The 27,993-nt window shown below is 43.7% G+C and overlaps 2 protein-coding genes across 2 annotated transcripts; one reads left to right on the top strand and one right to left on the bottom strand.

Annotated features, from left to right (window-relative positions):
* The first annotated feature begins 336 nt into the window (after positions 1-336).
* KDELR3 (KDEL endoplasmic reticulum protein retention receptor 3) lies at positions 337-7,624 on the top strand. The gene is made up of 5 exons (XM_005514699.3): positions 337-1,253; positions 2,201-2,301; positions 2,904-3,062; positions 3,378-3,630; positions 6,824-7,624. The coding sequence occupies exons 1-5, from the start codon at positions 1,163-1,165 to the stop codon at positions 6,862-6,864; spliced, it is 645 nt and encodes a 214-aa protein (XP_005514756.3). The 5' UTR covers positions 337-1,162; the 3' UTR covers positions 6,865-7,624.
* Positions 7,625-27,993, bottom strand: DDX17 (DEAD-box helicase 17). The gene is made up of 13 exons (XM_065047162.1): positions 27,400-27,993; positions 23,506-23,656; positions 21,313-21,412; positions 21,043-21,176; positions 20,226-20,291; positions 19,787-19,928; positions 17,477-17,637; positions 17,221-17,393; positions 16,831-16,941; positions 16,282-16,343; positions 15,894-15,953; positions 11,497-11,736; positions 7,625-10,822 (listed from the first exon to the last, which is right to left on the bottom strand). Exons 1-13 carry the CDS (start codon positions 27,441-27,443, stop codon positions 10,299-10,301), a joined length of 1,968 nt encoding a protein of 655 aa, XP_064903234.1. The 5' UTR covers positions 27,444-27,993; the 3' UTR covers positions 7,625-10,298.

Below are 27,993 nucleotides of genomic sequence, written 5' to 3'. Positions count from 1 at the left end.
ACCTTCCTGTGTAACCGCAGCTGCAAGGACCAGATTATCCCAACCAGGCTGGTCCCCCAGGGCTGTTTCTGAATACATTAAAACTTTATCACCATCACTACAAAGTTCCTTTCTGTTAAATCTATAAAACCAGCAGTACCTACGCGCTGCTTCCACGCAAAGCATATATTAATATTACATTGTTAGTAATCCGTTTGCAGGAATCCAGGATTAATATATTCAGCAAAGTTTGTCTCAAGCCAGTCTTTGGGAGGATCTTCTCTTTCCTCCAGGGCTGGGCTGTGGGATCTGCACCACTCCGGACAGGACACCCGCAGGCGGGGGGCGCTGGTGGGAGAGAACGGCTGTGCATGACCTGCTGTGGCAGTGGGGTGTCACACACAGCCTGATAACTCACATCTCTCCCCACTTCTTCGTTTTGTCCAAGAGACAAGGCGGAGCACCGGGGAGAAGGTGCTGGAGGTCGGGACGGGCCTGGGAAGGGCAGAGGGCAGGAGGCCGCCGGCTGGGAGCAAGACAGAGGTTGATGCACACATGGGGACCGTCCCTGGAAAGCTTGCCCCTTGCGGGACCGTGTGTCCCCAAGGCCAGAGGGCGGGGATCCCTTTCCCTTTGCCTTTTCCCCTTTAACAACACTTCCGTGTGTAACTTGAGACAAGTTGGGGAAGAAAAAAAAAAGAGGAAGGGAAAAAAAAAAGAAAACGGGAAAAATAGCGCAGTTATTCCCGCCTCCGCCTCCTCCTCTCTCTCCTCCCCGGCCAGCCAGGAGCCACGTCACCGTCACCCAGCGCTGGCTCGGGGCTGCTCGGGAGGCTCAGCCTGGGGCTCTCCGGGGGACAAACCCCAACTTTTGGCCTGGAGCAGGGAGAGAAAGGCCCTGGGGTTGGGAAGAGAGAAAACTCACCTTGGGGGAAAAGTGAGCAAGAGAGACGTCCAGCTTGAGTGCCTGGCAGGGGAAAAGTGCTTGCAAAGAGCGGTGAGGGGAGCCTGAACTTTTCTCTCCCAGAAGAGAGGGATCCATACTCGGGGAAAAAAGGAAAGTCGAGCTGGAGGAGAGTGTCCGCTTGGACGAGGATCAGCAGTGAAACACTCCCTGCCTGCGCTCTCCCCACCCGCAGAAAGCGCCTCAGTCCCTTTGCCCCAGAGGAGCTCCCCCAGCGCCATGAACATCTTCCGCATCCTGGGGGACATCTCCCACTTGCTGGCCATCATCATCCTCCTGGTGAAGATGCAAAAGTCCAAGTCCTGCGCTGGTGAGTGTTCCTGTACCCCAGGGAAGGAGGGGGGGCTCTTCTCAGTGAGAGGTGCAAGTGAAATGGGTGCCAAAACGGCTAGCAACAGCCCATGCAAGCTGGCAGCCCTCCCCAGTGGGCTCATGGAGGGAAGTCATCCTCCTCTGGGAGGCCTCCCTGGCAGGAGAAGAGGGCTGCGGTGGAAGGATGTGATGTGGCAAGGCGCACGGCCTCACACAGGTGCTGGTGGCGGGGCAGTGAAGGAACGGGAAGGGCAGCAAGGCCAGAGGGAGGTGGAAAATGAGTGTGAAAAGTTGTGGCAGCACCAAAACCGATGACCTCAAGAGAACGGTGCTGTAGGGCAGCCAGCGGGTGGGCAGGTACCAGAGGCTGCCCCAGCCCTGTGTGAGGAGATCAGGGCAGCAGCTTCCCAGAGGACTTTGCTCAGAGTTCGTATTTTCTTCCCCAAGAGGCCGTGGGGCTGAGCTGCGGCACCACAGCCACTGTCACAGGTAGAGAAATGGGTGGGTGTGACTGCATCTCCCTGCCAGCAGTGACAAAGCTCCATCAGGGCCCCTGGGCTCCCTGATCCCTGGTGTAGCAGATGTCATGTCACACAACCCATTGCCGAGGTGAGCAGGTGAGGGAGGGGCAAGGGAGGGAAGAGAAAGGCAATTTGATGACAGTAAGGATTGAATTGGCCAAGGAAGTGAAGTTGCCCACCAAGTGCCAGCCCCTACAACCCAAGGCCAGGCTCAGGAGTGTCATCAGGAGCCTGCCTTGTTACTTGGAAGACTCCAGCCAGTCCTGGGGTAGGTCTAGAACTGCCACAGCACCTACGTGCCAGAGCAGGCTCACAAAGCAACACGCACATATACAAACATTTCCAAAAGCATAAGGGGGAACCACCATCCTAAGGGTCTTTCCTCTCACCTGCCTTACCTTCCTTTCTTCTCCCTGCCACGCAGGTATCTCTGGGAAGAGTCAGATTCTTTTTGCCCTTGTCTTCACAACGCGCTATCTGGACCTGTTCACCACCTTCTTCTCTGTCTATAACACTGTGATGAAGGTAAGGAGAGAGCAGTGCAGAGGCAGAGGTTCCCCTCAGCTCGTCGTGGTTTCTCGGGCAGGGGAGGGTACGTGGTCACTAAGTTTTTCAATCAGAAGAAAGAAGGAGCAAGTCCATTTTCTTCACCTGTCACCCATGCTACAGGGGGTTATACACAGGAAAGGTGAATAAAGATGCTTGTTTTGGTGTCACTGGCCCTTCACTGGCCAAAAAAAATCCCTCTCCACAGGCAGTGAGTGAGCTGAGGCCACCACATGTAGTACCACCAAAACCAGAGAGGTCAGGAATCAAGCCTGGGTGCCCTTGCACAGCAAGAGCATTAACAGATGGCTACCACCAAACCAGTCTCTTCACACAGAGCCCTAGAGGGCTCAAACAAGTGTGATCCTCATGGTTGGGCAATCTTCAGTTGACCGCTAGAGTATCTCCAGCAGAAATCAATTCACAAGCCAGTACAGAAGCAGCGTTCACCACCATCTCACCTTGGCACAGCCCCACCAGAACCAGGTTAACAGGTCTTTACTTTGGCAAAGCCATCCTCTCTTCAGGCACAGAAGGTGCAATTACAGGTAAGGTCTTTCTGTCTCCCTTCCCTCCTCTAGGTAATTTTTTTGATATGTGCCTACGTCACTGTGTACATGATCTACGTGAAATTCCGGAAAACGTTTGACAGCGAGAACGACTCCTTTCGCCTTGAATTCCTGCTGGTCCCCGTCACAGGCCTGTCGTTTCTGGAGAACTACAGCTTCACCCCCTTGGAGGTAAGGAAAACGTGGGGCAGGAGAGGGGAGGGGAAGCAGCAGCCTGACGCCAGGCCGCAGAGTTAGCAGCACATTGAATGGCTGAGGTTTTTAACAGCAAAAGCAGGCAGGAAAGGCAAGGCGGGCTGGCTCTGAAGACCCTACCATCTACAGAGCAGCTCAGCGCGGTCTTCTCCCAGTCCCAGCACAGCAGGCTCATCTCCCCCGACACCAGCAGCACTACCCATCAGTGCTCTCCCAGATGAAAACCTTTGGCTCCTAACGCGTGTTAAGCAGCACCAAGACCCTCCATTGCCTTCGTTTTGTGTCTCACAGATACTCTGGACCTTCTCCATCTACCTGGAGTCCGTGGCTATCCTTCCCCAGCTCTTCATGATCAGCAAGACGGGGGAAGCAGAGACCATCACGACACACTACCTTTTCTTCCTGGGCCTCTATCGTGCTCTCTACATTGCCAACTGGGTCTGGCGCTACTACACAGAGAATTTCTACGACCAGATTGCTGTAGTTTCTGGAGTGGTACAAACCATCTTCTACTGTGACTTCTTCTATCTCTACATTACCAAAGGTAGGTGAAGGGGTTGGTATAAATCCAAAATGTTCATTCAGCACTCCTGCAACGTAGGGTGGAGCTGCAGCTCGCCATACACGAACCCTCATATAACTTTATTCTTTGCTGTATTTGCGATGCACATTGTCCACCTAAAATGCATCTTAAAAAACCTATTGTTGAACTAAAGTGAGTATCTTCACACACAAGGCTCCAGACATGCATGAGAAACAAAGTAGAAATTACCCCAAAGCTAAGTTTGGTTTAACCTCACTTCGGGAAGTTAACAATTGAGATATATTCAATTCTACGCACATTTTGAAAGATTATGAATCACGCAGAAAAACTTGGGGGGGGGGGGGGGAGTGTGGAAATAACTGTAGGCAGATGATGTACCTCAGAAAGCAACTGCAGACATATGGAGATATTATTAAGCCTACTTTTTCTTTTGACGGAAGAGATGTAATGTTCCCAAAAACTTATTCTGTAGGAAGACAGGCATCTGCACGGACAAGACATCTCTGTTTCCCCAAATCAGATACCCCTTCCACTTCAGCTTTGGTAAATGGCTGCAGATCAGAGCTACCAAGTGCATCAAGGGCATTAAATCTGGTAGAACACACTACAGTTTGCTGAGGCTGAAGTACGCTTTAAAGCACTTTTCTGTTCAGGAGGGTGGAATTTGATGAAATCTAGCTGAGCAAACAATATTTTCTTCCTCCTTCACGTTCCCGAACCAGCCTGCCAAAAGCAGCAGTGACAGCCTGCGCTTGAGGGATGGATCTTTGGTGGCTTCATGCAATCTACCTGCTGACAGAGAGGTGACAGGAGCACTGAGCAGGTGGCTGGCCTTGGCAGATTAAGACTTCCTTCTGTCATTAAAACATTTTTGTAGCCAGAAAAGTACTTTGTGAAACTGCCATCAAGGTGCTCCACGTCAATTCCTTTTTAATTTTTTTTTTAACTAATTCCCGTTTTAGCTTCACTCGATTAATGTGTCCCATGTCCTTCTGTATTTTGTCAGAAATCCATACCCTTTGTGGTTGCGGATTGTGGAACAAAAGGGGGAAAAAAACAACTGCTGGCTTTCAGTCTCACATCGCTAGTGATAAAGCTGCAAAATTTAGATGATACGGGAGGCAAAAGAAAAAAACATTAATCCCTGGGACATCACAGCAGGAACAGAATTGCCTATTTTTTTGTTGTTGTTGTTAATTTTGCACAAACGTTCTGGATCATGAGAAAAGGTGACTGAAGATATGCAAATGCTTTGCAGACATTTATGAAAGCCAGCAACATTATAGCAGGTTGCATCTCTTGCAAAGAAACCCATCTTTTCAAAACATTTCTAACACAGAAGAGCTCAGACAAAAGGGCAGCGATGCTGAGAAAAAAAGGCAAAGAGGCGTTACATAAAGCAATGTATTTAATAAGACTTCAGAGCCTATACCAAAGCATTATAAAGGGATTTTTATAGAACGTAACTTCTCTTTATCTTGTTTTCAAAACTAGATGAGCTCCTTTCTGTTTAACACAGGGACCTGAAAGATATTCCGAGGAAGCTTTCAGCTCCCAAAAGCTTCTGTTCCGCAGAAGAGCTGAGGTTGGGAGCAACTGAGGAGGATCATCTAACCCACCCCCCTGCTCCCAGCAGGGTCACCCAGAGCAGGTTCTTCAAGGTCCTATCCAGTCAGGTTTTGAGGAGCTCCAGGATGGAGGCACCACAGCCTCTCTGAGCAACCCGTGCCCATGTCTGATAACCCTCACTGTCAACATTTTTTTCTTAAGTGGAATTTCCCCCTGCCCCCTCACTGGTCATCATTGAGCAGTCCGGCTCTGTCTCCTTTACTCCTGCTCGCACACACTTATGCACACGGAGAAGATGCCCCCCAGTCTTCCCCAGGCTGAGCGCTCAGCTCTCACATCAGATACTTCAGTCCCTTCACCATTCCCATGGTCCTTCTGGACTTGCTCCAGCATGTCCCTCTCTTTTGGACAGCCCAGAGCTGGACCCATCGCTCTGGCTGTGGCCTCACCAGGGCTAAGCAGAGCTGAAGGACAACCTTCAACCCACCAGCGATGCAGCTCAAGAAGCTGTTCGCATTATTCGCCATGAGGGCACAGTCATGGCTCATCTTCAACTTGGTGTCCGCCAGCACACCCAGGGCCTCCTCTGCCAAGCCACTTTCCAGCTGGGCAGCGCCCAGCAGGTACTGGTGCATGAGATTGCTCCAGCCCAGGAGTGGGATGTGACATTTCTCTTTGCTGACCCTCATGAAGTCCCTACCAGCACATTTCTCCAGCCTGGCACGGTCCCTCTGACCCCATCAGCCACTCCCCCTCGCTGTGCATCATCAACAAATCACTAAGGGCGTACTCTGCCCTTTCCTCTGGCACCGAACAAAGACCTTGAGTAGTACTGGACCCAGCTCCCCACTGCCCCTGGGGTGCACCACCAGTACCAGGCCACCAGCTTGGACTCCACACCACTAACCACCACATGGCCAGGGCAGACACTTCCCCATCCACCTCACCCAAGCCTACAGGCTCCTGGTATTTCCAAGAGGCTGCCCCATCCCAGCTTTTTATTGGATGGAGTGGGGAAGGCTCAGGGGGTTCAGCCACAGATCATTTATTCAGGTCAAGTTCTCTATTCAAAGGAGCAAGGGGCAGAAAGCAGTGGGGGTAAAACAGCAGACTCCATTTGACATCATTAAGAAAATATGGGGAATTTAAAGGGTTCACACATGACAGACTAACCATGGAAGAGGAAACAAGAACCTTTTCCTTCAGCATGATGAAGAAAAAATAGATTTGGGGTGTTTGCCCCCTTAGAAGTGATTTTGTAGTGGTTATCTCCCATCAAGGATCACACAGACCCTTTCCTTTTCTCCGGGTTCCTTAATTTTACCCTTCTCACTAAAGATGCTTCTTCCACGAGCACGATTCTCCAGAGCTTAGTGTACAGTCATAGCAAAGGACAAGCAGCTGTGACCCCAAGAGAGCACAGCTCTGCTTCTACCAGCTACAGCAGCACACGGAGGACGCCTGAGAAGGTCCATTCCACAGCTGTAATTTCATTGCCATTTGCAAACATAGCAACCTGCTACCTAGCGCTATAAATAACAAGTTCAGAAAAATACTTGTTGAAACAATGGAACAGTTTAATTATCCCAAGTTCATTCATTACCTTATCTTTCTCTTTGCACAGTCCTGAAGGGCAAGAAGCTAAGTCTTCCCATGCCTGTTTGAAGACATTTCCACAATACCACACCAGAGATGCCGAAGATGCAGCTCTTAAGACCGCGGCTTTCCTCTCCTGGCCATTTTTCACCGAGGGATGGCTCAGCTGAGTCCCACTCCAGTGCCAGGAAGACAGCGAGGCCTGGAAAGCTGATGTGCTTTTCACCTGCATGAGACGTTCCCTCTTCTTTATTTCTTTTTACTTGAATTTGGTGCTAGTAAGTAGTGCTGGCCAATACTGAAGTAGTGCAAATGATTCTATCCCAGCTCTTCCCAGCATCTGCCTCCAAAACACGGCTCCACCTTGACCCTGAGGCAGCACAAGGAGTACAGGGGAAACTGTCACTACCTTTAGACCTTCAATGAGTGCCCACGGTAAATGGAACATATTACTATTAAGTGTGATACCGCCACTGACCCATTTCACACAGCAGATGGAACTATTACTTCAACTCTGTATGAACTAAAATCCTCCTGGAAGTTAACCCTGCCTGATCCCCTAATTCTATTCAAGTCCCATAACATTCAGGAGCAATACATTCCCTTCAACTGACATGAATCTTCCAGTTCCACAGGTATTCAAACACCCTCCCCACTCACTTTCAGTGACGGCAGTTCCTCATGTTCTACAAATGGGGATCATTTCAATTAAAATTCGGTGGGTTGCCAACAGGTGTTTCCAACTCCTTGAATTTGACTTTTTTTAAGAACTGGGAAGAACAGGGGCAAAGATGGTTTTACACTCCAAAAATAAAGACAAAGTTCACAATTTATTGACAACAGTGTTTTTATTTATACCTACAAAAGAAAACAAGATGGTATCAAAAGGACAATTTACAAACTAAGAATAGTAACATAGCTCTTAGTATCCTGTGTCTGAACACCACAGATCTATGGATCTCTCAATTCAAGTCTTTATTAATACAACAGGAATGTGTTCAGAGACCAGCAGGTGTGTGAAACAAGCAGCTGATCCCACACAAAGCCACTAACCCTTCCATTGTTCAGAGAAGTCCAAACAGTAAATTGCTTCAGGAAGTGGGAGGGGAGGAGACACCCAACTTATCTGACACTCCCACAAGCTTTTACAGATTGAAAACAACGCAAATGATACTAGAAGCTAATAGGCTTTATCAACATGGGCTCTCCAGCTGGTACACGGGACAGAGCAGCGAGCACCAGGTGGAACAGGGCAGCACGTGCCATGGTGCGTTCATGGATTCAACAGTCTGGTTAACACTCTGAACTGAACCGAGACCCTGGGCTTCCTCTGACCTCAATGGCAATAAAGCACTGCAAGACTTGGCATATGCGTTTACACGTGCACAAGTCCTCCCCCAAAAATAAGTGAAAGCTATAGCAGACTGTAAGGCAGCTTTGGCGGTCCAGAGACCCTTTATAAAGCCAGTCAGTGAGATGTCCTACCCCTACACCCCTCAAACACATTTCTGCATTTGAACTCACAAATTAAAAATAAAAACAAAAAACACAACAAAAGAGTCCCCAAAACAGCTCTACGTTTGCTTGTGAGGGAGGCCAAAGACAGGTCAGTGCCTGAATAAACAAAATGCTTCTGGCTTTCACTTAACACAAGCAAAGGAACTTCCCGTCCAAGCACTGGAATTAGAAGATGGGATGAGGGAACCAAAGTTCTGGAAGATCTCTCTCCCTTTTCCCTCTGTGTCAGCAACCTACCTGTGTATCGCACAAAAAAAAAAAAAAAGCGCATTCGTCCCCCAAAAATTTTACTCTGGGAAGAAATTAAATTGAAAAAATAAATCACTTCTGTAGAAGCAAACTCTTTTCTTGGGCTCTAAGAAGTGCCACTCTCCTACAGAAGGAGTAGGCTACCTTGGTCATCCATATGCAAGAACATCAACAGAAGAAAAAAACCAACAAAATAAAAAACCCCCTGCATTCTTGTAATACAAAGAAAATGCCTCACAAACCAGGAGATGTATCCATTCTTCTGTCACATTATCGGATCAAGAGCAGCCAACTCCTGTTATCATCTACTGTCTCTGAACCGTCTGGTATTAGAAATAACAAGTCAACAACATGCTTTACTAAAGGGGAACCCCCCCTCACACCCACCTTAGCCAGTAAAACAAACAAGTTTTATTTACGTATTTACTAAAATTTCACTCTTCTCTAACATTTTCTAAAATGCTACCTACCTGCGAGAGCTCAGCTCAAAAGGACCAATGGAGCAGGGAAATGCACTCAAAAGCCAGGAAAAGTCAGAGCAAGGTACAAAAGAAAAGAAGCTTCAGAATCAAGATGCACTAACCAGCTCACTGCTTACCTCATGAAAAGGAGATTCCAGGCAATCTCCCCTTCTTCCCTTCCTCCCCTTGCCCTCCCCCCAGCCCACCCTATTCAAACCTCTTAAAGTAAAGTGTGGAAAACTCTGTCACATTTTATTCACTGCAGCAGAATTCAAAGCACTGCCCACGGCTAAAGGTAGTTTGTTCATGGACAAACAAGATACGCTGTTCACCATCTCTGTTCTGTTAAGTTTCTAGGCTCTCAAATAAGATTTTTCCTCAATAAACTCAATAGGAATTTGAGAGCAGAAACTAATTTAAGGATAACCAGGCTCCACACATTTGCGATTCTGCAATTTTACAATCGTAAGGAAAGAACTTACTTGGCTAAACATTGTAGCAGTGGTACCTACAGTGACTATCTGGTTTTCAGGTATCAAATCCAAGACAGGTTTGGTCTCTTGACACTGGGGTTTCAATCCCAGCTTCCCTACTGCAGGCTGCTAGAAGTACCAGAAGACAGGGCCACTGCTTCCAGAGCTGCAGCAAATGCCAACATTGTACCTGGGGCATTACTCTGAACACTGCTCAGCTCAGACAAGTGAGCAGAGTTTTCCTATAGAAATTCACCTATGATAGATTACAAGCAATAATAGTGAGCTTTTTTTTTAAAAAAAAATTAAGATTAGAAGTGAGCATTGCTCCCTTGCATTTATAATTTCAAATGAAGTGCTCTTGGCTCCCCAAAGTTTCCCACCTCTCTTGGTACTTCCTGAAATTAAGTTAACATGTTACAGAATAGAAACTTTCACCTCTCAAAAGCAAGTTTTCACACAAACCTTAGACACCAAGATGATCAAGCTGGGACCTATCTGCCTTATACCCATTTCTTTTAGAGAAAATAAGATTTCAAATTTCCTTAACATGCAAGACAAAAAAATTAATAAATTTTCCAGTCAACTATATATCTCTCTTAAAAAAAAAAAAAAAAGAAAAAAGAAAAAGAGGACAGGGTCAGCAATGTGGACTGAGGGCCATTTTCGATGGGCTTGAGGGATTTGAATGGTGAATTCTAAGTCTAACCTGCATGAGAAAGACATCACAATGGGAGAGAAAGAAAAGGTTCCTTTAAATGCAAGAGGTCTACACTGGTCACCACCAGGTGGGCAAGTGGTCTCATTTGCGGGAGGGGGGAGGGGGTGGGGGAGGGGGCGGATACTGGTAGGTGGCAGTCTGTCCCATATAGCCCATCACGCTAGTGCCAGGGGGCTGCGGAAACTGTTGTGACATGAGCGGCTGTGGCTGCTGGCCCGAGCGCCCCACCATCCCTGCATACTGCTGTTGGGTAGTGCTCTGTGAGGTTCTCCCAGCGGTGGCAGCTGTGGTGCTGGCACCATAGCCACTAGCACTGTACTCTGCAGTGCCATAGCCACTCGTGCCATAGGCAGCTGCTCCATAGCTCCCTTGAGCGTAACCATACTGGCTCTGCGCTGCCCCAAAAGCAGAATTTGGGCTCCCGTAGGCACTGCCATAGGTCTTGTTGGCTCCGTTGGCATAACTGTCACCACGCTCACGGTCTCTGAAGCCACCCGAGTCTCTCCGGCCCTCCTTCACTCCCCGGAGCCTCCTGTCACACTCCTCTTGGTACATCAGGTTAGGGTTGTTTACCGAACTGCTCGTTCGGTAACGAGAACGACCTCCTGGCGATGGATATATTAAGATTTAGTACCATGAACAAGTTTTAAATTATGAACTCTGGTGCAATTATTACTACCCTTTCTCCCCATTCTATGTCCAAAATTTTGCCCACAAGGAGCAAGCTCTCTTGAGTGACTATAACTTCCCTACATCCATCTCTTTGTTTTGCTCAAGGTGTAAATATGAAGTTCAAAAAGGGTTCCTAAGGCACGTGCTCAGAAACAAAAGAAATTTAGAACTAACTTAGAAATATAATGAAATTTACTACTGCTTCAGGGAATGGGAGGAAAAGTAGTCTCAGTCCCTGAAGGCAAAAGTCTGCGTATCCCTTTCGTGACTTAAATTTCGCATGTGCACACACGTACACGCTGTTGTCTGTGTTTAGGTAGGAACTGAAAGGAATCACAGAATCATTAATTCTAGCAAATTAGTTCTGTGATGACCTTATCAGGAGGAAAAGAAAGAAAAAGAAAAAAATCCCAAACTTTATAGCTAAGGCAGAACAGTGGACTACCTCTTTTGGACGGAAATACTACACCTATGAAACAGTCTTATTACTCATGTGCTGTGCGTTACCTTAGATTTGGGCCTTCTATTCCTCTACCCTTATCTACCCCTCCCTCCCTCAAAATGGGGACCCTATTCCCTGTGTAGCCCTTTCCCCGTGTGCCTTTACCTCCACCACCACCTCCTCCTCCTCTGTGGTCCACAAGCTGCATCAGTTTTGGATTGATGGCTTGATTGGCTTCTTCCAACACTTTGATAAGCTCCCTGGCTTGTTTCAGGTTTCCTGGTGTGAAGAAGGTGTAGGCAGTACCTTTGTTGGTACTACGTGCGGTACGACCAATACGGTGCACATAATCTTCAGAGCTGTTCGGGTAGTCGTAGTTTATCACAAATTTAACATCTTCCACGTCTTGTGAAGTGCCCAGGTGCGAAGCACAGTGAAGGGGTGGGGTTGAGGAAAGGGGAGAAGAAGAGAGGACGTGCCAACGAAAGGTGGGGAGCACGAATGCAGGTGACAGTAATAAGAAAAAAAAATACAAAGTTAGTAATTGCATGGAATAAATACAAGACAGACTCATCCCAAAAGAGTAGAAGGCTCAAATTTAAGATCATCAGGAACAAAGATCAGTGTCCTGTAAAACAGTGGCAATTTTAAAGCAGTTTTGCCCTGCACTCAAATTCATCCTCCCCGGAATGCATTTCTTTGTCTTCCTGTGTCAAAGACACCAAGAGTTGCAAATGAGCTAATTGAATTCCATACTTTTTTTTTTTTGCTTTTAAAGAAGTGAAAATGCCACCATCAGACAGAGCAAACTGGGGTGGAAGAAGGGCAGAACTGCCATCGTGCAGCTTTTACTCTGTTGGGAGAAGTCTAACAAATACTAACAGTAATGAGATCACTTACCTTCCACTTGACAACATGAAATAAAAGGCAATCTTAAAAATATTTACTATTATAGGCCTAATAATAATACAGTGAAGTACTTTCCCTAGCCTACAGCTTAAGACACTCCAATTACATTATTATTCATCCAACTCATTAAAAATTATTCAGACCTATAATATCTTAACTCAGCTTTCTAGTTATCACCAGAATGCATTGCACTAACATTTCACTGTGCTGTTCCATCCAGTTCTGGCAAGCTTTTGTAATCTGGACAATCCTGAGTTACATTAGCAATTCCTTAGTGTTAGATGGAAGCAGGAAATGAAATTATCAAAATTGCTTCTTATTAAAATTTAGGAGATCAGAACCAGGTCTCTTACATGAAGACAGACTTCACAAACTTTTGGGACAGAAACAAAGTAAATGTTAGTGTAACACTTCAGTGAAACCACCTCAAGTACCAGAAGCACCTAAAGCATGGTATTACAGTAAATGCCCTAACAGCTCATTAAAAAAAATTAAAAATCTGCATTTTAAGAATATTCTGAAAATATCCAAAATAAAACACAGATTTTTGTGATTCCCTTTTTTTTTGTTTTAAATAGAGAAACATTCTCTGTTTGTTACCAGACCGATGCACACTCCCTCCTCCTGTGGGAAACCGCTGCAGCCGATCCCGTCTCTTTGCCTTTTATTTTTGGCGGCCTCCTTTCGAAAACTCCGCCCTCTGACACGGGACCACTGGAGCGCGGGGAGCATGCATCAAGGGTCCGTGGCAGCGAGAAGTCCCCACACACGCTCGCTCTGTGAACTGGCTTAGACGCTTCTCTGTTGCCCCATTTGGTTGTGAAGCGCCGGAGAACCTGGGTTCAGGTAAAAGTTTCAGGTCCTCCAACGCTTTTTGTCCCCTATTCGGGGCTCTTGGGGGCAATTGTCAAAAAAATGAAGATACAAAAAATTACATCCAAAGGGTCAGGCTGCATCTATTGCCCAGACTGCATCAATTTCAAAGGGGTTATAGGAAAAATAAAAACAAGAGGGTTGTAGTGACAAGAGGGGGACTTTACGTCTGTTTCTTATTACAGCAAAGGGGGGGCTCCTCAGTCTTTGCTGACTCCAAAGTCCTGAATCACACCAAAAAAAGGGAGTGAGAAGGCAGGTTTCACAGGGGGCTGCGCGAGTCTCCAGCTAGGGTCCTTGATGCAACAGTTTTTTTATAAAGGGGAAAGTGAAGTAAAGAGAGGAGTACGTGTGACAGATTGCATCTTCAGAGCCAGGGTGTAACTAGTCTGACAAGCTGCAGGGTATGTGATCCTCAGCCAGTCCCGTTTTGCACATCCACCAGTAGCAAAGTGACTTGAATTACCACAGAGGATAACGAGGACATGCTTTCCCAGCAGAAAGCACAGGGAATTTGTAGCTACCGATGCAGACGGAACTGACTTGACTGGGGAGGAGTGGGAAGAATGGGGAGGCAGGAAAATGCAAGGGGTGATTTCCAGGCTAGACAGTGGTCCTGGTAGAGCACGCAGCTTGCTGAAGAAAGACCAGAGCAAGACTCGGCTTCTCCAGTCTAGCATGCTCCAAAGCACTTGCGCACATTCACAATCTTCCTGCGCTTTTAGAAGATAATGTAGCAGGATCAAGAACTGAAACTGTAGATCATTTTGACAGCTACCAGGTAAACATTCCCTTTGTCAGACCATCAGAATACCTTATGGCACCGACAGTCTCTGATAATTTATCAGGAGAAATATAAACTAGCAAACATGCCAGTCTAGAGAGCTGTTTAGACCGCCAATGTAGATGTGCCCCAACCCCTGCACTGAGAATGATCTGCAGCTGATATCAAAGCTTCTGTTAAAGAAAACAAAACAAAACAAATTCAATGTTTTTAGTTTAATAGACTGAACAAAAAAATAAAGTAAAAAAAAAAAAAAAAAAAAAAAATCAGTGCAGAGAGAGGACCTCACTCCAGGGAATTATCACAAAGAAGTCGTTACGGGACTCGGAACTTACCTGGAAGAAGCTTTTTTGAAACCAGTGTTCCATTAGGAAGAGGGAAAGCCCTGGTGACTCAGCCAAAAGGCGCGCGCCCCTGTGTTATGTTATTTAGGTAGAAGCCTTCACTTGCCAGGATCTTGGAGGAAGTCGTCCAGAAGTTTGCCAGTTAAGTGACTTATTTTAAGAAGCAGCAAACTCAGGGCCCCAAAACAAGCAGAGATGTTGTTCAGTAACAAGAAACAGACTCTGATACCTTTCCCCCTTAGCTCAGGTGAAGTGGACGATGGGAAGTGGGGAGACTGTTTTCTGAAGTGTATTCCAATTGAGTACTTTTGCAGGGGGAGTGTCAGTTGGTTTTGTTTTTTTTGAGGTGGTGAGGCTGTTTTAAATGTCTAGGCAAGATGCACAAAGAAGCTACCAGCACATAGCAAGCCTGTTTAAAAAATGCTGCTCCATAAAGCAGCTCTCTTTCATATAAACTGGTTTCAGGCCTCAGTCCCTTCTCCCAACAGGCCCAAGTTCTAACTGCACAGGTCCAGACATGACCCTAGAGGGCAGAGACTGAAGTCCATATAATCACCTCTCTGAGGAAGTGTTGGATGTTTTTTGAGGGGGGGCGGGAAGGAGCGGTGAAGGGTGTGTGAACAAAGGCTGCCAAGTCTAGTAATGGTCTACCTGTATTAAAGTGACCGTATGATGCACAGCACAGCCACCCTTTCAGCACATAAAAAAGAGAGCTCAGATACATGAGGATTTTAACAGCTAGAGATTTTTCTGAGCTTATTTGCAATGACTTGCAATAGTATTATCTAAAATTTACTACAATGAGACATCAACCCCCAAGTAGTTTATCTGCTACCTGACTCAGGGAGGGGGCAATATTCAATGTCCATTATCAAACTCGGAGCACTTCAGAAGTCATCCTCCTCTTCTAGATGTATAAAGACTGTGCTTACTTGGCACAGAGTGTTTCACTATACAAATACGCTTATTAAAAAAGGGGGCACAACTGATGCATCCAGACAGATCATTTTCATACCAAGAGAACAGAGCTGTGCAATTTTGATTCAATTATATGTTTGGATCACATGATGTTAAAGACCATATATAATCTCAGTGGTCCTGCCTAGAAGGAACACAGAGGAGGGAAGGTTACACGTCAAGATCAAAGTCTGGAGCAGTGCTTTCTCAGACGTGAATACATCTGCGGGGTAAACATGCGTGTACACTGGGGTTGGTATGTTCAAATCTGTGGTGTGTCATATGGGGAGAATATTAGCTACTGGCTGTTGAAATGCTCTCCCACAACTTCCTACTTGAACTTTAATCTGGCACGCTCTGAACTGAGAGCAATCCATCCCTATCATCCAGCATCAAAAGCTGGATTTGGGGAAGAAGTGAGTGTGGTGGAAGGGTTGGGTTGCATAATTGGACGTCTCTTCTCCCTCTTGGCGATCGATTGGTCATGCCTAGGCCTTGCTGCAGACCAAAGCCTGTTCATTAGGAGCAGGAAGAGACTTTGAATATGAAAGAAAAAAAAAAGATTAATGTTAAAAAACGTATTTCACATGTGGGGGAAAATCACGCTTTGAATTTTTTTTTTTTTAAGAAAACATATTTCAGTCCAAAGAAGAAAAATATGCAGCAGTAGGCAAGAGTGGTCTATGTGTACAAACCTAGCCCACGAGATGCAACGTCGGTAGCAATGAGGATAGGAGCCTTTCCAGAACGAAACTCTGCAAAACAAAGCATGCTATGAAGTAATTTTTTTCAAAAAGATAAAGTTACCTGAACTTGATTTACACTAAATGCTCATTTTCCACAATCCAGGTAAAAAGGGTCAATGTCAGAAACCCCAACAAGCCAGATACAAGGTGCCAACTATTTTTCAAAATCCAGCTCTCTGGGTTAAGCAATTGTCTCATTGTGTCTTTGTCAAATGAAAAATAATAAAAAAAAGCAAATACAAGTACCAAAATTAACAATATAAACGTAAAAGGAGTTCTTCTGAAATGCAATTAGGTACAGCAGCCCAAATTATTCTCCCCTCAGTGATGGACTCACCATTAAGCACCCAATCTCTTTCTGGCTGACTCTTGTCTCCATGGATACACATAGCTGGCCAACTGCCAAACAGAGATGCACATTAGTATAGACAGAAAGTACATACCATACCTTAAAGGCAAGAGGAAGCTCTACTGACATTTCAGGAGAAAGAACACAAAATAGAAGACTTAGGAAATATTTTATTCCCTGTCCTCTTCTGACCTCTATCTACCTAGCACATATACTGTTTTGTTTCCTCCACGTTAAATCTACTGCCTACATAAACAACCATCTAAGCCAAGTCACATTTGCTGTATTGATACAGTCCCAATCAGTGCATCTGTATCCTGATACACTAAAAGCTGCCCAGCTTTACAAATACTCTCTCTTGCACTAATGCTCTGAGGAACTGGAACCTCCTGGGAAACCAAGACTCAATTCAGACAAGAAAAGAGCAGACGAGTTGTTCCCAACAATAGCATCATGGACATTTAAACCTTTCTGATTTTGATTACAATTTCTGTTTCCCACTAGAAACAAGAAGAGGGAGGGGGGGAAGCTAATCACCCATCTCTGCGCATCCTTCGAGTGAGATCATCACATCGCCTCTTTGTCTCCACAAAGATGATAGTTTTGTTTTCCTTCTCTGCCATGATTTCTTCCATCAGTTGTATCAGTCTAAAAGAGACATAAGAGCTAAGATGTATATCCATGTACACAAGGAGTACCCTCTCAGCTTATGTTGATAACATCCACAACATGCATCTGAATAGATAAGTCAGTATCACTTACACAGAATTTAGGTGTGTTGTACAACAGTGTGGTTAGAATATATGCAATTGATTAGTTGATTACAGGAGTCACTCATTTTATAACATCCAAAGGTTAAATAACACTACAAGTAACTTCACTATTCAGAATTCACATAAAAAAGAAATGGCAGGAAAATCAGCTTACTTGTGGTCTTTCTCACTTTCCATGCATACATCCACTATCTGCAGGATATTGTGGTTGGCACTCAGCTCCAGGTTTCCCACATTGATCTGAACATAGTCCTGCAGGAAGTCCTCAGCGAGCTGGCGCACTTCTTTTGGCCAGGTGGCACTCCACATCAGAGTCTGTCTGTCAGGCTAAGAAAAAGGGAAAAGAGATTTTAAGTACTGGACTTGAATGGGAAACCAAAGGAGGCTGTCCTTTTACAAGGTACACGCACCCTTATCTGGTCAACAATTTTACGAATTTGGGGTTCAAATCCCATGTCCAACATCCTGTCTGCTTCATCCAGCACCAGGTACGTACACCGACGAAGGTTGGTCTTTCCTGCCTCAAGGAAATCAATCAAGCGGCCTGGTGTAGCAATGCAGATCTCCACACCTTCAAAACAGAACGAGGAAAAAAGAGTAAGGCTCTTCATTTGAATGTCAATTGGTATTTTTAGTCTGAATGAATCACCTTCCAGAGCAAAATAGTTTTTAAAAAAAAGCAGCACCACCCTCATTCGTTCCCAAGATTGAGTCATTTCAGTAGAAGCCCTAGTTTCTTTTTTTTTTTCCATTCTGAAATTACTGTTACAGTGCCATTAGAATAATAAATGCAGTACAGAAGCTAAAAGCTTACTGTCAGAAAACACCTGTGAAGAGCTGTCCAAAAATCAGAAGTAAAATAAGCTTCTACTCAAGTCTGACCCACCTTCATCCAGAACTATGCAGCCTAGAGAGCTCTCTAGAAAAATAAGAGCCAATTCCAGCTAAACTCCCCATTTTAATCAAACATGAAGTGCTCCTCTTGCTATACAGGTTAAACTACTTCCACTTTTTTTTTTTTTTTTTTTAATATATAAAGCCAAAACATGGGCTTTAATGCTGAGTAATTATGCACCAATGGTGACAGGCAACCATCCTGCCTGTATTTGTTAGCACAGAAATGGAACTCAAATATTCACAAACTAATATCAAGTATGGCAATTTATACATTTCCTAAAAGGACAGACTGGTTTCTACCAGTTCCCAGATCTTACAGGCAAGTCCTTCAGTGGCATTGAAATGTCCAAAGAAGGTAAGTTTAGGGAAGCAGCAGGGTGAAAAACACCAAAACCCCAATAGCTTTCTCAACACTGCACTTCCAGATGCAGAGTGTTTTGTGGCAACCCATATTTTTTGTCTGTGTCAACTTGGAGTCCTCAGAGCTGACAGAGTTGGGCATGCTGCTAGTTTCTATAAAGCTCACACAAGATTAGGTTTCTAATGGCGACTCATCTGCCAGGGGGACTGAATAAACTGCAGTCTCTGTAGTCAATGATGTACTCCTCTAAAGTAAATTCACTAAACACCCCAAAGATCACAACTGAGAAAAAAAAGTTTTGTGGACTCTTAACTACTCAATAATCTTTGCTGCAGAAAATACTAAGAAATCATCCAAATTAACACCTGAAAGGACTGAAAGCACTTAGCCTGCGCACATGAGAACACCTGTTTTAGAGCACTCTAGAAAGGTGTGCAAAACCCCACCAAGCTGGTCCTCCCAAGGTCTCTTTGTGTAACTTCATGTAACATGCCTCTTCATTTTACTCCTCCACTGAAAATGCTACTTTTGAATTGCCATGCACTACCATTTTCTTGAATAGATCTATCCCACAGCCTTCTACCATGCATATCTTTATCCCATTACTGCAGTTTTCAATAATGACTCTGCAATCTGCAGTGGTAAGTAAAATTTTCTGATTTCTTTAGTAGAGCTATATATATATGCTTAACTTTATAATACTTCTTATATCTTTTCACATAATTCTATTATTTATCTAGTGAAGATGAAAGCCATCAGCACATTCCTGCATTTGAAATGATGTGTAACTAGTGTTGAAGGTTAGGTTGCTTGAGCACTGCTGTGTTACAGTGGTTGGTGCAGAACCATGGTTCCTCATCATTCCCAACTCCAGTCCCTTGCTAAGTATAGAAAAGGCACTTACAGAATGTTATGAGATACACGAACAGAAATACAGCTTAGTGCTTGAGAACAAACAAACAACAAGAAAACAACCACAAAAAACAAAACAAAACCACAAAAAAACCCCAAAACAAACAAACAAACAAAACCCAAACTACCAAATCCCATTGTCTCAAGAAGTTTCTATACATTCAGGAATTAAGTTTGATTATTCGAACAAGCCTCGGCAGAAAACCTGAAACCTGTTTTTTTAAAAAAAATCCTTAAACTTTCTGCTACTACATTTCCTTAAAATAACCTGTTATCTTTCTTGTAAGTTTCCTTTTTATCCTTCCTATTTCCTGATGATCTCCACAAGTTCAAAGAAAAAACAGAAAGGAAATTTAATATCCGAAGCTGAAGTTGCTATACTACAAAGAAGCAAACTAACTCATGAACTATCACTGCAACTGGAGAGATAGCCACTCGCCCACACATAACCCCTTCCAAACAGGTTTTAAGGAGATTTTTTTTTTTTTTTTAACAGAGATTTTACAATACCACCTCCACCAGAAACTGCAAACAGCTATTTTAAAATTACCTCTTTCTAGATCTCTGATTTGGGGACCTTTGGGTGCTCCTCCATATATGCAGGTACTCTTCAGTCTTGAACATTTGCCATAATCATCAGCCACCTGCTGCACTTGCTGAGCCAACTCTCGAGTAGGGGCTAGAACCAGACACTGCAAAAGAAATCGATTCAGGATAGCCAAGCTGCACACACAACTCAAACTTAATGGCTTCGCAGACACCGTAAGCAAAGATGGACCATCTGCTCTTCATTAGCTAAAACATTTAAGTATCTTTAGACTATGTCAGCAATTGCACAGAATTTTAACTAATGAGTGGGACGTTCATCACACTGTGATAGTAAACATTTCTCCACCTACTATTTTGAAATACCAATTAAGCAAAGCGCACATTTCATTAACAATACCATGTCATACACACAAAAAGGAAGACAAATGACAAGCACTTACAATTGGGCCATCCCCTCTCTCCAAATATGGCTGGTGGTTGATGTGAACAATTGCAGGCAACAAGTACTGAAACAGAAGAACTTTAAGTCAAGGCACAGGACTTCAATATGCAATGCCAACGATCACCTGACGTGACAAGTGGATCATGGCAACAGCCCACTTAGCCAAAGACCCCTTCGAGAAGCCAACACCTGATGTGAGGGACAGCAAGAAACCTTGACTATCTAAAACTCAGGATTCTGAAAAACCAGATACTTGCTATCCAACAGAACATAAGATTTTCAGACCTGCTGACCAATCACATTTGCTTTGACATAAGCACAAAATATAGCTGCTCAGCATCTCTGAAAGGAAAGCTCATTTGAATTTGGAGTTTAAGTTAGTAGAATTGAGCAACCCTGGCTCTAACCAATGTTTTTCATAAAGGATAAAATGCCTCCTTAAGCACTGCAGATAAAACTAATGTATACCTTGAAGAATAAACCATTTTTTTATTTTGACTTGCATAGTTAAGACAACAAGTATGCTAAAAAGCACTTACTATCTTTTAAAATCACAAGGTAAGCATAGACCAAAGAGAAGTGACTATGCATCCAAACAGAAAATGTATGCAAAATACATGCCTGTGAATAAGGCAGTCTAGTCGAGACTTAAGTATCACCCGTGATGCAATAAAATAAGATTTAAAAACATGTAACCATCTCACTTTATGCTTGTAGTACTGAGAAGCCCAAAAACTACTAACAAGTAGGCAAGGGCAATTTCTCCAAAGCGATTAGGAATATTAACTGCATAAATAGAAGGGAAGAATACATACAGCTAGTGTCTTCCCAGAGCCAGTCTGTGCAATGCCCACCATATCACGACCACTGAGGGCTAAAGGAAAGCCTTGGCACTGGATTGGAGTGGGTTCCGTGAAGTTCTGGTCCATCAAGGCATCCATCACATACTCTAAGAAATTAAGAAAATAAAAAATTTCTTAAAGCATAATCAAGGCTTCAGAAGATCTTTTAAGAAACAGAACAGGCCTAAACAGTTATTGTTTTCAAGTAATCCTCATTATCTTAAAGAATGGTAAAATACTTACGTGGAAAGCTACACTGGTGGAAGGCAAACACTGGCTTGGGGCAGCCTTCCATTCCTCGAATTGTTATCTCTTTCTTTCTTCGCAATTCTTCAACTTCATACTATTGGGGGTGGGGGGCGGGGAACAAAAACAAATGCCAAATGTCAGCTGGGACTTAAAAGCACATGATTCTAACTATTAACTCACTTCACACTTCTAGCTAACAGCTTAGAGAAATGTGAATTGAAACATATCTAAAAAGGACTGCTTTCTGAAGGAGTTTGAGACTGAGCTACCACATAGCTTCTTCAATCTCCAGAGGTATGATCTCTCTATGCAGCCCAGAAGGACTAATGCCTCTGTCTTCATCCAACCAGCCCTTTTTAACAAAAAGTGTCCTGAAATATTTTTGTAATAATTTTACTCTTCTTCCAGAGGCTAGAAATTATCAACAGCTGCAAAAGTTATTAAAAGTAGAGGACCAGATAAGAAATGTGGTTTATGTGACGGTCCTAAGAACAAAGTAAATAGACCCTAATATACTACAAACAAGCAGAAGGCAGGGCAGTCCCCATCCTTCAATTAACACATTCCAGAGGCGGTTAAATACAGAGCTCTCGTGGGACAACTTGCAACTCAAATGTTGCCTTGAATATTTTCAGAATCAGCACTTTTTTTGCATGAAAGAAGACCAGGCACCATCATAATGATACCTAAGACCTCACAATTTTTTTAATCATGGAACTCTTCAATTATTTCTAAAATGTCTGTATATGTAAGTATAATTTTAGCAGTGGAAAAGTGATTTATCTTTTTCTAGATTATCTTGCAAGTCCAACTGCACTTTGCAACAAGCCTCCACGATTCATGACCTTATTCTAATGCTCATTAAAAAAAATAGAAAGATACACAACAATTCCAAACACGCACTTTATCCAAAGCAATAAATTTATTGTTCATGAAAATCTATTGAGCTTGAATAAAAAGGTAAAAAAAAACACCACAACTTCTGATAAAAATGTGAAAAGTCTTTTTAGTTAGCTAAGGCAAAGACACCCACAGCAGCTGACACTAACTGTGATTCAGTAGTTCAAGTTCTTTTTAAAAAGCCAGTGCATGCTTTATTTCCTTTATACCACACAAGTATCTCATTAATATTTCACATAAAGATTTGTAAGTCTATATAACTGGATAATAACATTTTGTTTGTTTGTATTGTCATGTTAAGAATGAAATCTCTTCATTTATAAATATAAAAATACATTAAAGAGCAGAAAAAAGACTCCAGACGTAAGCTGGGTAGGAAGGGGAAATGATTGTATCTACAGAATAAACACAAAGTATTGCATACACTTTTGAGTCACCAATGTAAGATGGGCATTGTTTATACAATTATGGGGAGAGAGCTAGAGGCTGAAGTGCAGGCAGTATAAAGAAAGATCAAGAGCACTGGATTTGTTTAGCTTGGCAAAGAGAAGACTAACAGGGGGATTTAACTACTATTTGACGGGTCACTATAGAGGAGATATTGCAAATAAGTATTAGGGAGGGAAATGCCATGAGAAAAATTAAGCCCTGGGACATCGCCCAGAGAAGATATAAACTCCCCCCATCCCTGAGATTAATTCAAATTCAAAAGGACAAAGCACTAAAGAACCTGCTCTACTTTTGTAGATAACTCTGCTCTGATCAGAGGATTAAACTAGAGATCTTCCATGGTCTCCTTCAGCCTGGATTACTATTATGATGAAATACAGAGTGTTTCAAAAAGATGGATCCAAATTCAAAGCAGTATATTGGCAAACTGGATCCATCTTTTTGAAAAACCCCGTATTCCTTTCATGTATTTCTGCCATTCTTAGTTCATTATTTTAAGTTCTTTCAGGGCCTGTCTAGTACTGCAGCTCTCAATTCCTTCAAGCCCTGTCTACATTGACAAATAGCTAGACCAGACAAGTATTACAATGATGAATTATAAATGACCAACAGAAAATAGCTCATATAAACACGGCTAAGAGCAGAAGCATCACCTCTGCTAATGTTAAATATCAAGCACAACTAGAACCACTATCTTGCAGAGCACAGAGATACCAAACACACTTAATAAAGAGACAGCTCTATTACACACAGCCCCGGACTTCTTAGGACACATTTTTTCACTTGTCACATTTTCTGTTGTAGGCAAAATGGAACAGACAGCACCTGAAAACTTACCGGAGTAAGCCTGGCCACTTCTGGATGTTCCACATAAAAATTCTTCTCAAACTTGGGCAGTTCATTTAAATCCCATTTTTTCTTACGTAAACGTTCCCCTGGATTACCAAATTTCTTTGGAGGCAGAGGACCCCCACGACTTGCTCCAAACCTGGGAATGTCAATGTTAGTTACAAAAAAAAAAAAAAAAAAAGAATATTTCATTACTCTGGAATTTTCAGGTTTCTTAAGCATTTTCAGCTCTTTACTCACCCCCCAAGTCGACAAATGAGAACAATATTCTAGCAAAAGTCACCCCTCTAACAATCACTATAATGGCAAACAACACTCTAAGTCACTTCTAAACCCCAAACCATCTTAAAGTTTCCTTCCAGTACAGTAATTTGTAAGTCACTGCCTTAAATCTTCTGTCTTTAGGTTCCTCAAGGTTCCCTCCCTCAGGACAATGCTGTGGGTGCAGTTATAGCATTTATCTTTTCTTCAAACTGACAGTACACTTAAAACATGGCTTCACAACTTCCCCAAGGTTAGTTTTACACAAAAATAGCTACTTCACTGTCTCACTCCCTCTGTCTTATCAAGCAGTAGGCCTCAAATGAAAAACATAATAGTGAAGAACAGAAAGTAAACAACTTCCAGCCAAGCCTGCAAGTTCATCTGCAATCCTGGAAGCAAAGCAACATAATTTTAAAAGAAGTACTTTTAGACCAGAGCCTAAGAGGGGGGAAAACAGAAGAAAAATTTTAAAAGTAGCTGAGGAAAAAATCATATCCTCTCTCAAATGCTTTTGATGAAGACTCAAGAGAGAAAGAAGTTAACATTTATTCTGCTAAAAAAATCCCTAACTAGCAGAACTACTCAGAAGTTACTGCTCTTTCTCTCTCCTAAGTTTTCTTCATCCAGTTGATTTAATACTCTCAAGAAGGTTAAGTACTAACTGTAATGACTAATTGATGCATTAGACAAAAGAGCTGGCAATAATCTGTAAGAGTAACTGAAAACTGAGTGACATAAAAAGATTATTTACTGTAGATATTATAAATTATGTATTTTTAAATGCCACAAAAAGTTATAGCTCTTTCATTAGTATCATACAAACACAGCAGAAGGTACTTTTCCAAATGCTATCAGGTCAAATTGTGTCCTATTCGAAGTTCAGATTTTGGTTAATAAAGCTACAGCTTTTTGCAAAACATTCATTTATGAGAAATGCCTGTTCAAAACAAGACTTTTATTTAGATAGCAAATCCAAAGTGCCTGCACTTTACCGAGGAAGTCCACTAGTAAAAAACATGTAAGATCTGAAATAAATTTCTGAGTTATCTTAAGCACAAGGCTATCTGTTCAGCCAGTAAGAAAATATGCTCTCTTGAAATCACTTTCCAATCAAAACTACTAAGCATAGTGGTTAAGAAAGAAATAAAAAAACAGAACTCAAATAAAGGTATTAACAGGAAAAAGGGATGAAAATAACAACTATTTCTATATCCAAGTAGTTCTAACAAAACCCACAGTCTCACTGAAATCAGCCAGAGGTTCAAAGTGCCAATGAGTTTCCTTATCGAAGGAAACATATTCAAGAACTGATTGCAAGACTGGACACTGAAACAGCTGGGTACTAGGAGTATTTGCTCCACAGCTACCTAGAGGGAAGAATCGATCTATTTTACATAGAAGTCACACAGTTTCAGTTTTCCATTCCTATACACAACATGGCTGTACACTGACCTAAAAGAAGCAAGCCTTGAAGCAGCCCTCACATGCTACCTCTGCTGAAGCTTACCCACTAAACTGGCAGTAACTGACACTTTACATTCCAATTACAAGTAAAACAAGATTCCAATCCCACTTAAACTGACTGAAATCTATGGTTATTCCACCGGTTTGCCAACAGTTCTCTTTTCAAGTGGAAATTCAGACTGACTCAAAACATTCTTCTCCAATAGAGTGTGTCATCATTTCTGGGACAGAACAGAACGAATTTGTTAAATTCCAGAGCAAAACAGTACAACTTTCAGTTCTAAGAAGTCACCTACAACTCCTTCCTGACAGGAAGAAAACAGAAAGCCTGCATTTGTTTATCCTACCGGAGAATCAGCACTGCAAAGCTGATAAACTTTTAACTAGCATGCTAGGTGGCCCAAAATTTTACAGAGGTTATGAAGTATGAGGGTTGTTAGTGGTTACAAATATTTTCACACCTTAAACAGACATACATAACAAACTGAATCCCAATGCATTAAAGCTTCTGACATAATATGCCAAGAAAACTATTTTCCATGCAAATGTCAAAAAACTTCATAAAGCAGCATGTAGGCGCTCCTTTTACTTATGCAGAATCCCTGATCTAAAAGAGAACCACTCACCTATAATCAAAGTCTTTGCAGAAATAAGATTACACAAATTTTAAGGCATGTCAAGTGCTGTGACAATGCTTTGGACAGTGTTAAGTAACTGTATATAAATCTGCATACTCAAACTCACTCCCTAAACTCCAAAAACAGCTGGTGTCTGAACTAACTCAGACTTGCCAAAGCATTTACTCCAATTGTCCCTGTGTTAAGCTGAGCTGCAAATCTCATAGTGGAAAAACACCAGAACTCTCCTGTGAGAAAAATGAAATTATCTTTTATTTTCACAGTGTGAAATGTGGGTGTAAGATAAAGCAAGGATACAAATGTATCTCTCTCCACAGACGACAAGGAACTAAATGTTAAAATGCATTGCAACATACAAACAAAATATTCCCGAATTTGCCAGCAAAGAGGGAAAACAAGGAAAAAAAAAAGGGGGGGGGGGGGGAAGAGGATTAATTAACCAAGATCTAGTCTGCCATATGAAGAATAACGGAACCCAGGTAATGTGTTTATTGTTAATTCTTGAGAATGGAAGGCTGACGACTTGTGATCTAAAGGACAGAAAATGCCCCTCTCCTAAATCACTTCTTTCTCTTTAAAAATGCCTGGAATTAACCTTTTAATACTGTCAACCCTAAAGAGGAACCTCAAGTCTCAAACTAGTTATATACTATAATACCATTGTATTTATTGTTGCCATCCTCAGGAGTTAAAAAAAAAAAAAAAAAAAAAAAAAAAGAAAAGATAAAGAAAAAAGAAGGAAAAAAAGTAAAACCTGCAAAAACCTCTTCCAAGTCAAGCTTCCTTTAAATAGCAAAATAAAGAATACCAAGCCCTAGGCCTCTGCAGTGCCACACAGACAGCTCCAGTCTGACTGCTACAAAAGCTTGGCCAAGCTCATTAAGTGTGGTCCAGGGCCATGTTCTGCGAGATCACCCGCCCGAGCACGCAAGTCCCCGGCATGGCAGCAATTTTCAATCTCATTTCCTCCAACGATAACCCTGGGAGCGCAACTGAGAAAGATCTTTCACCGCCTGCCATCTTTCTACTAAGTTCAGAAGGAGTAATGACAAACAGAAGGGCAGAGTGTCCAAGCACCCCTTGTGCCAGGGCCACCGAGACCTTGGTGGCTTGGGGAAGGTGGGGGATGGAAGGGAAAGGGGGAGGGAGAAAGAGGCTGGAAGAAAATAAATTAAGGGTAGGGGAGAAAGAAAAACGCAGGCCTTAAAATTGCAAGCAATTCACACACGGTTACACATGAGCGATGGAAAAGCTAAATAAAAAAAAATAATTAAAAACAACCCACCCACCCCCCCCCCCTTGCTGCCAGAACAGTACTAATGAAATCTCCAGCTGCCCCCAGCCCCCACACAAGAATTTCAGAGGAAAAAGCTCCCCAAATACCGCAAGCAGAACGCAGACCCCTCGTCCCCACGGCCGCCCTCCACCCTTCCTCCCGCCAGGCCCCATGACGGGGTGACTGCTTCTCCCCCCACCCCAAACCCGGCCCGGCCTGCACTCTCCCCCCCGCCCTTACCCGCCGCGGTCTCGGTCGCGGCCCCGGTCCCCGAAGCCTCTCATCGCCCCCGGAGGGGTGGGAGAAAGGCAGCGGAATGCCGGCCGTGGGGACGGCGAGGGGCTAGGGGTACGAGGAGACGGTCCAGCCAGGGGCGGCTGTGTCTCGGAGGAATCGCTTTGCGCCACCTCGCTTCTTTGGTGGGATACAAAAGGAGAAGAATTGGTCAGTGGGTCAGAGACCCGCTGGACGTCGGTGGAGGGAACGGCGGGGCTCTCGGTCGGCTCCAGGGCCCGTGAAGTGTGGAGACACCAGCGTCCTGCTCCTCCGTGCTCCCGGCACAAAATGGCTGCCGCCGCCCCAACCTGCTTCAGTTACGCTACGGACGGCCCGGCGCTGCGCAAACAGCGGCCCTCGAAAATACCTACGCCTATTCCCGGAAGCCAACTACGCCCTGAGCCCTCTTGGCGAAGTACGGCTCCGCGCGGCAGCCGGGTTACGAAAGGTGCGTAGCTTTCTTTACTAGAGCCGGGCCTCCCCGTGAGGAAGGGAGGGGGGGAGAGTAACACTGTCCCTATTCCTCAAAGTCTGCTACGCAAGAAGTCAACGCCGTAA

The sequence above is a fragment of the Columba livia genome, chromosome 1 (genome assembly GCF_036013475.1).
Source record: "Columba livia isolate bColLiv1 breed racing homer chromosome 1, bColLiv1.pat.W.v2, whole genome shotgun sequence".
Taxonomy (NCBI): domain Eukaryota; kingdom Metazoa; phylum Chordata; class Aves; order Columbiformes; family Columbidae; genus Columba; species Columba livia.
The sequence above is the reverse complement of the archived record's forward strand: the minus strand, read 5'-3'. Positions and strand labels throughout refer to the sequence as shown.

Bases quoted from the DNA above. Each gene is read 5' to 3' on its own strand.
- KDELR3 (XM_005514699.3), top strand. From the start codon at position 1,163: ATGAACATCTTCCGCATCCTGGGGGACATCTCCCACTTGCTGGCCATC. The intron at 1,254-2,200 runs GTGAGTGTTCCT...CCTGCCACGCAG, and splicing joins AAAGTCCAAGTCCTGCGCTG to GTATCTCTGGGAAGAGTCAG. The intron at 3,631-6,823 runs GTAGGTGAAGGG...CTCTTTGCACAG, and splicing joins CTATCTCTACATTACCAAAG to TCCTGAAGGGCAAGAAGCTA.
- DDX17 (XM_065047162.1), bottom strand. From the start codon at position 27,443: ATGAGAGGCTTCGGGGACCGGGGCCGCGACCGAGACCGCGGCGG. The intron at 20,292-21,042 runs GTATGTATTCTT...CTTCTGTTTCAG, and splicing joins GCTCTGGGAAGACACTAGCT to TACTTGTTGCCTGCAATTGT. The intron at 17,394-17,476 runs GTGCGTGTACCT...CCTTTTTCTTAG, and splicing joins AAATTGTTGACCAGATAAGG to CCTGACAGACAGACTCTGAT.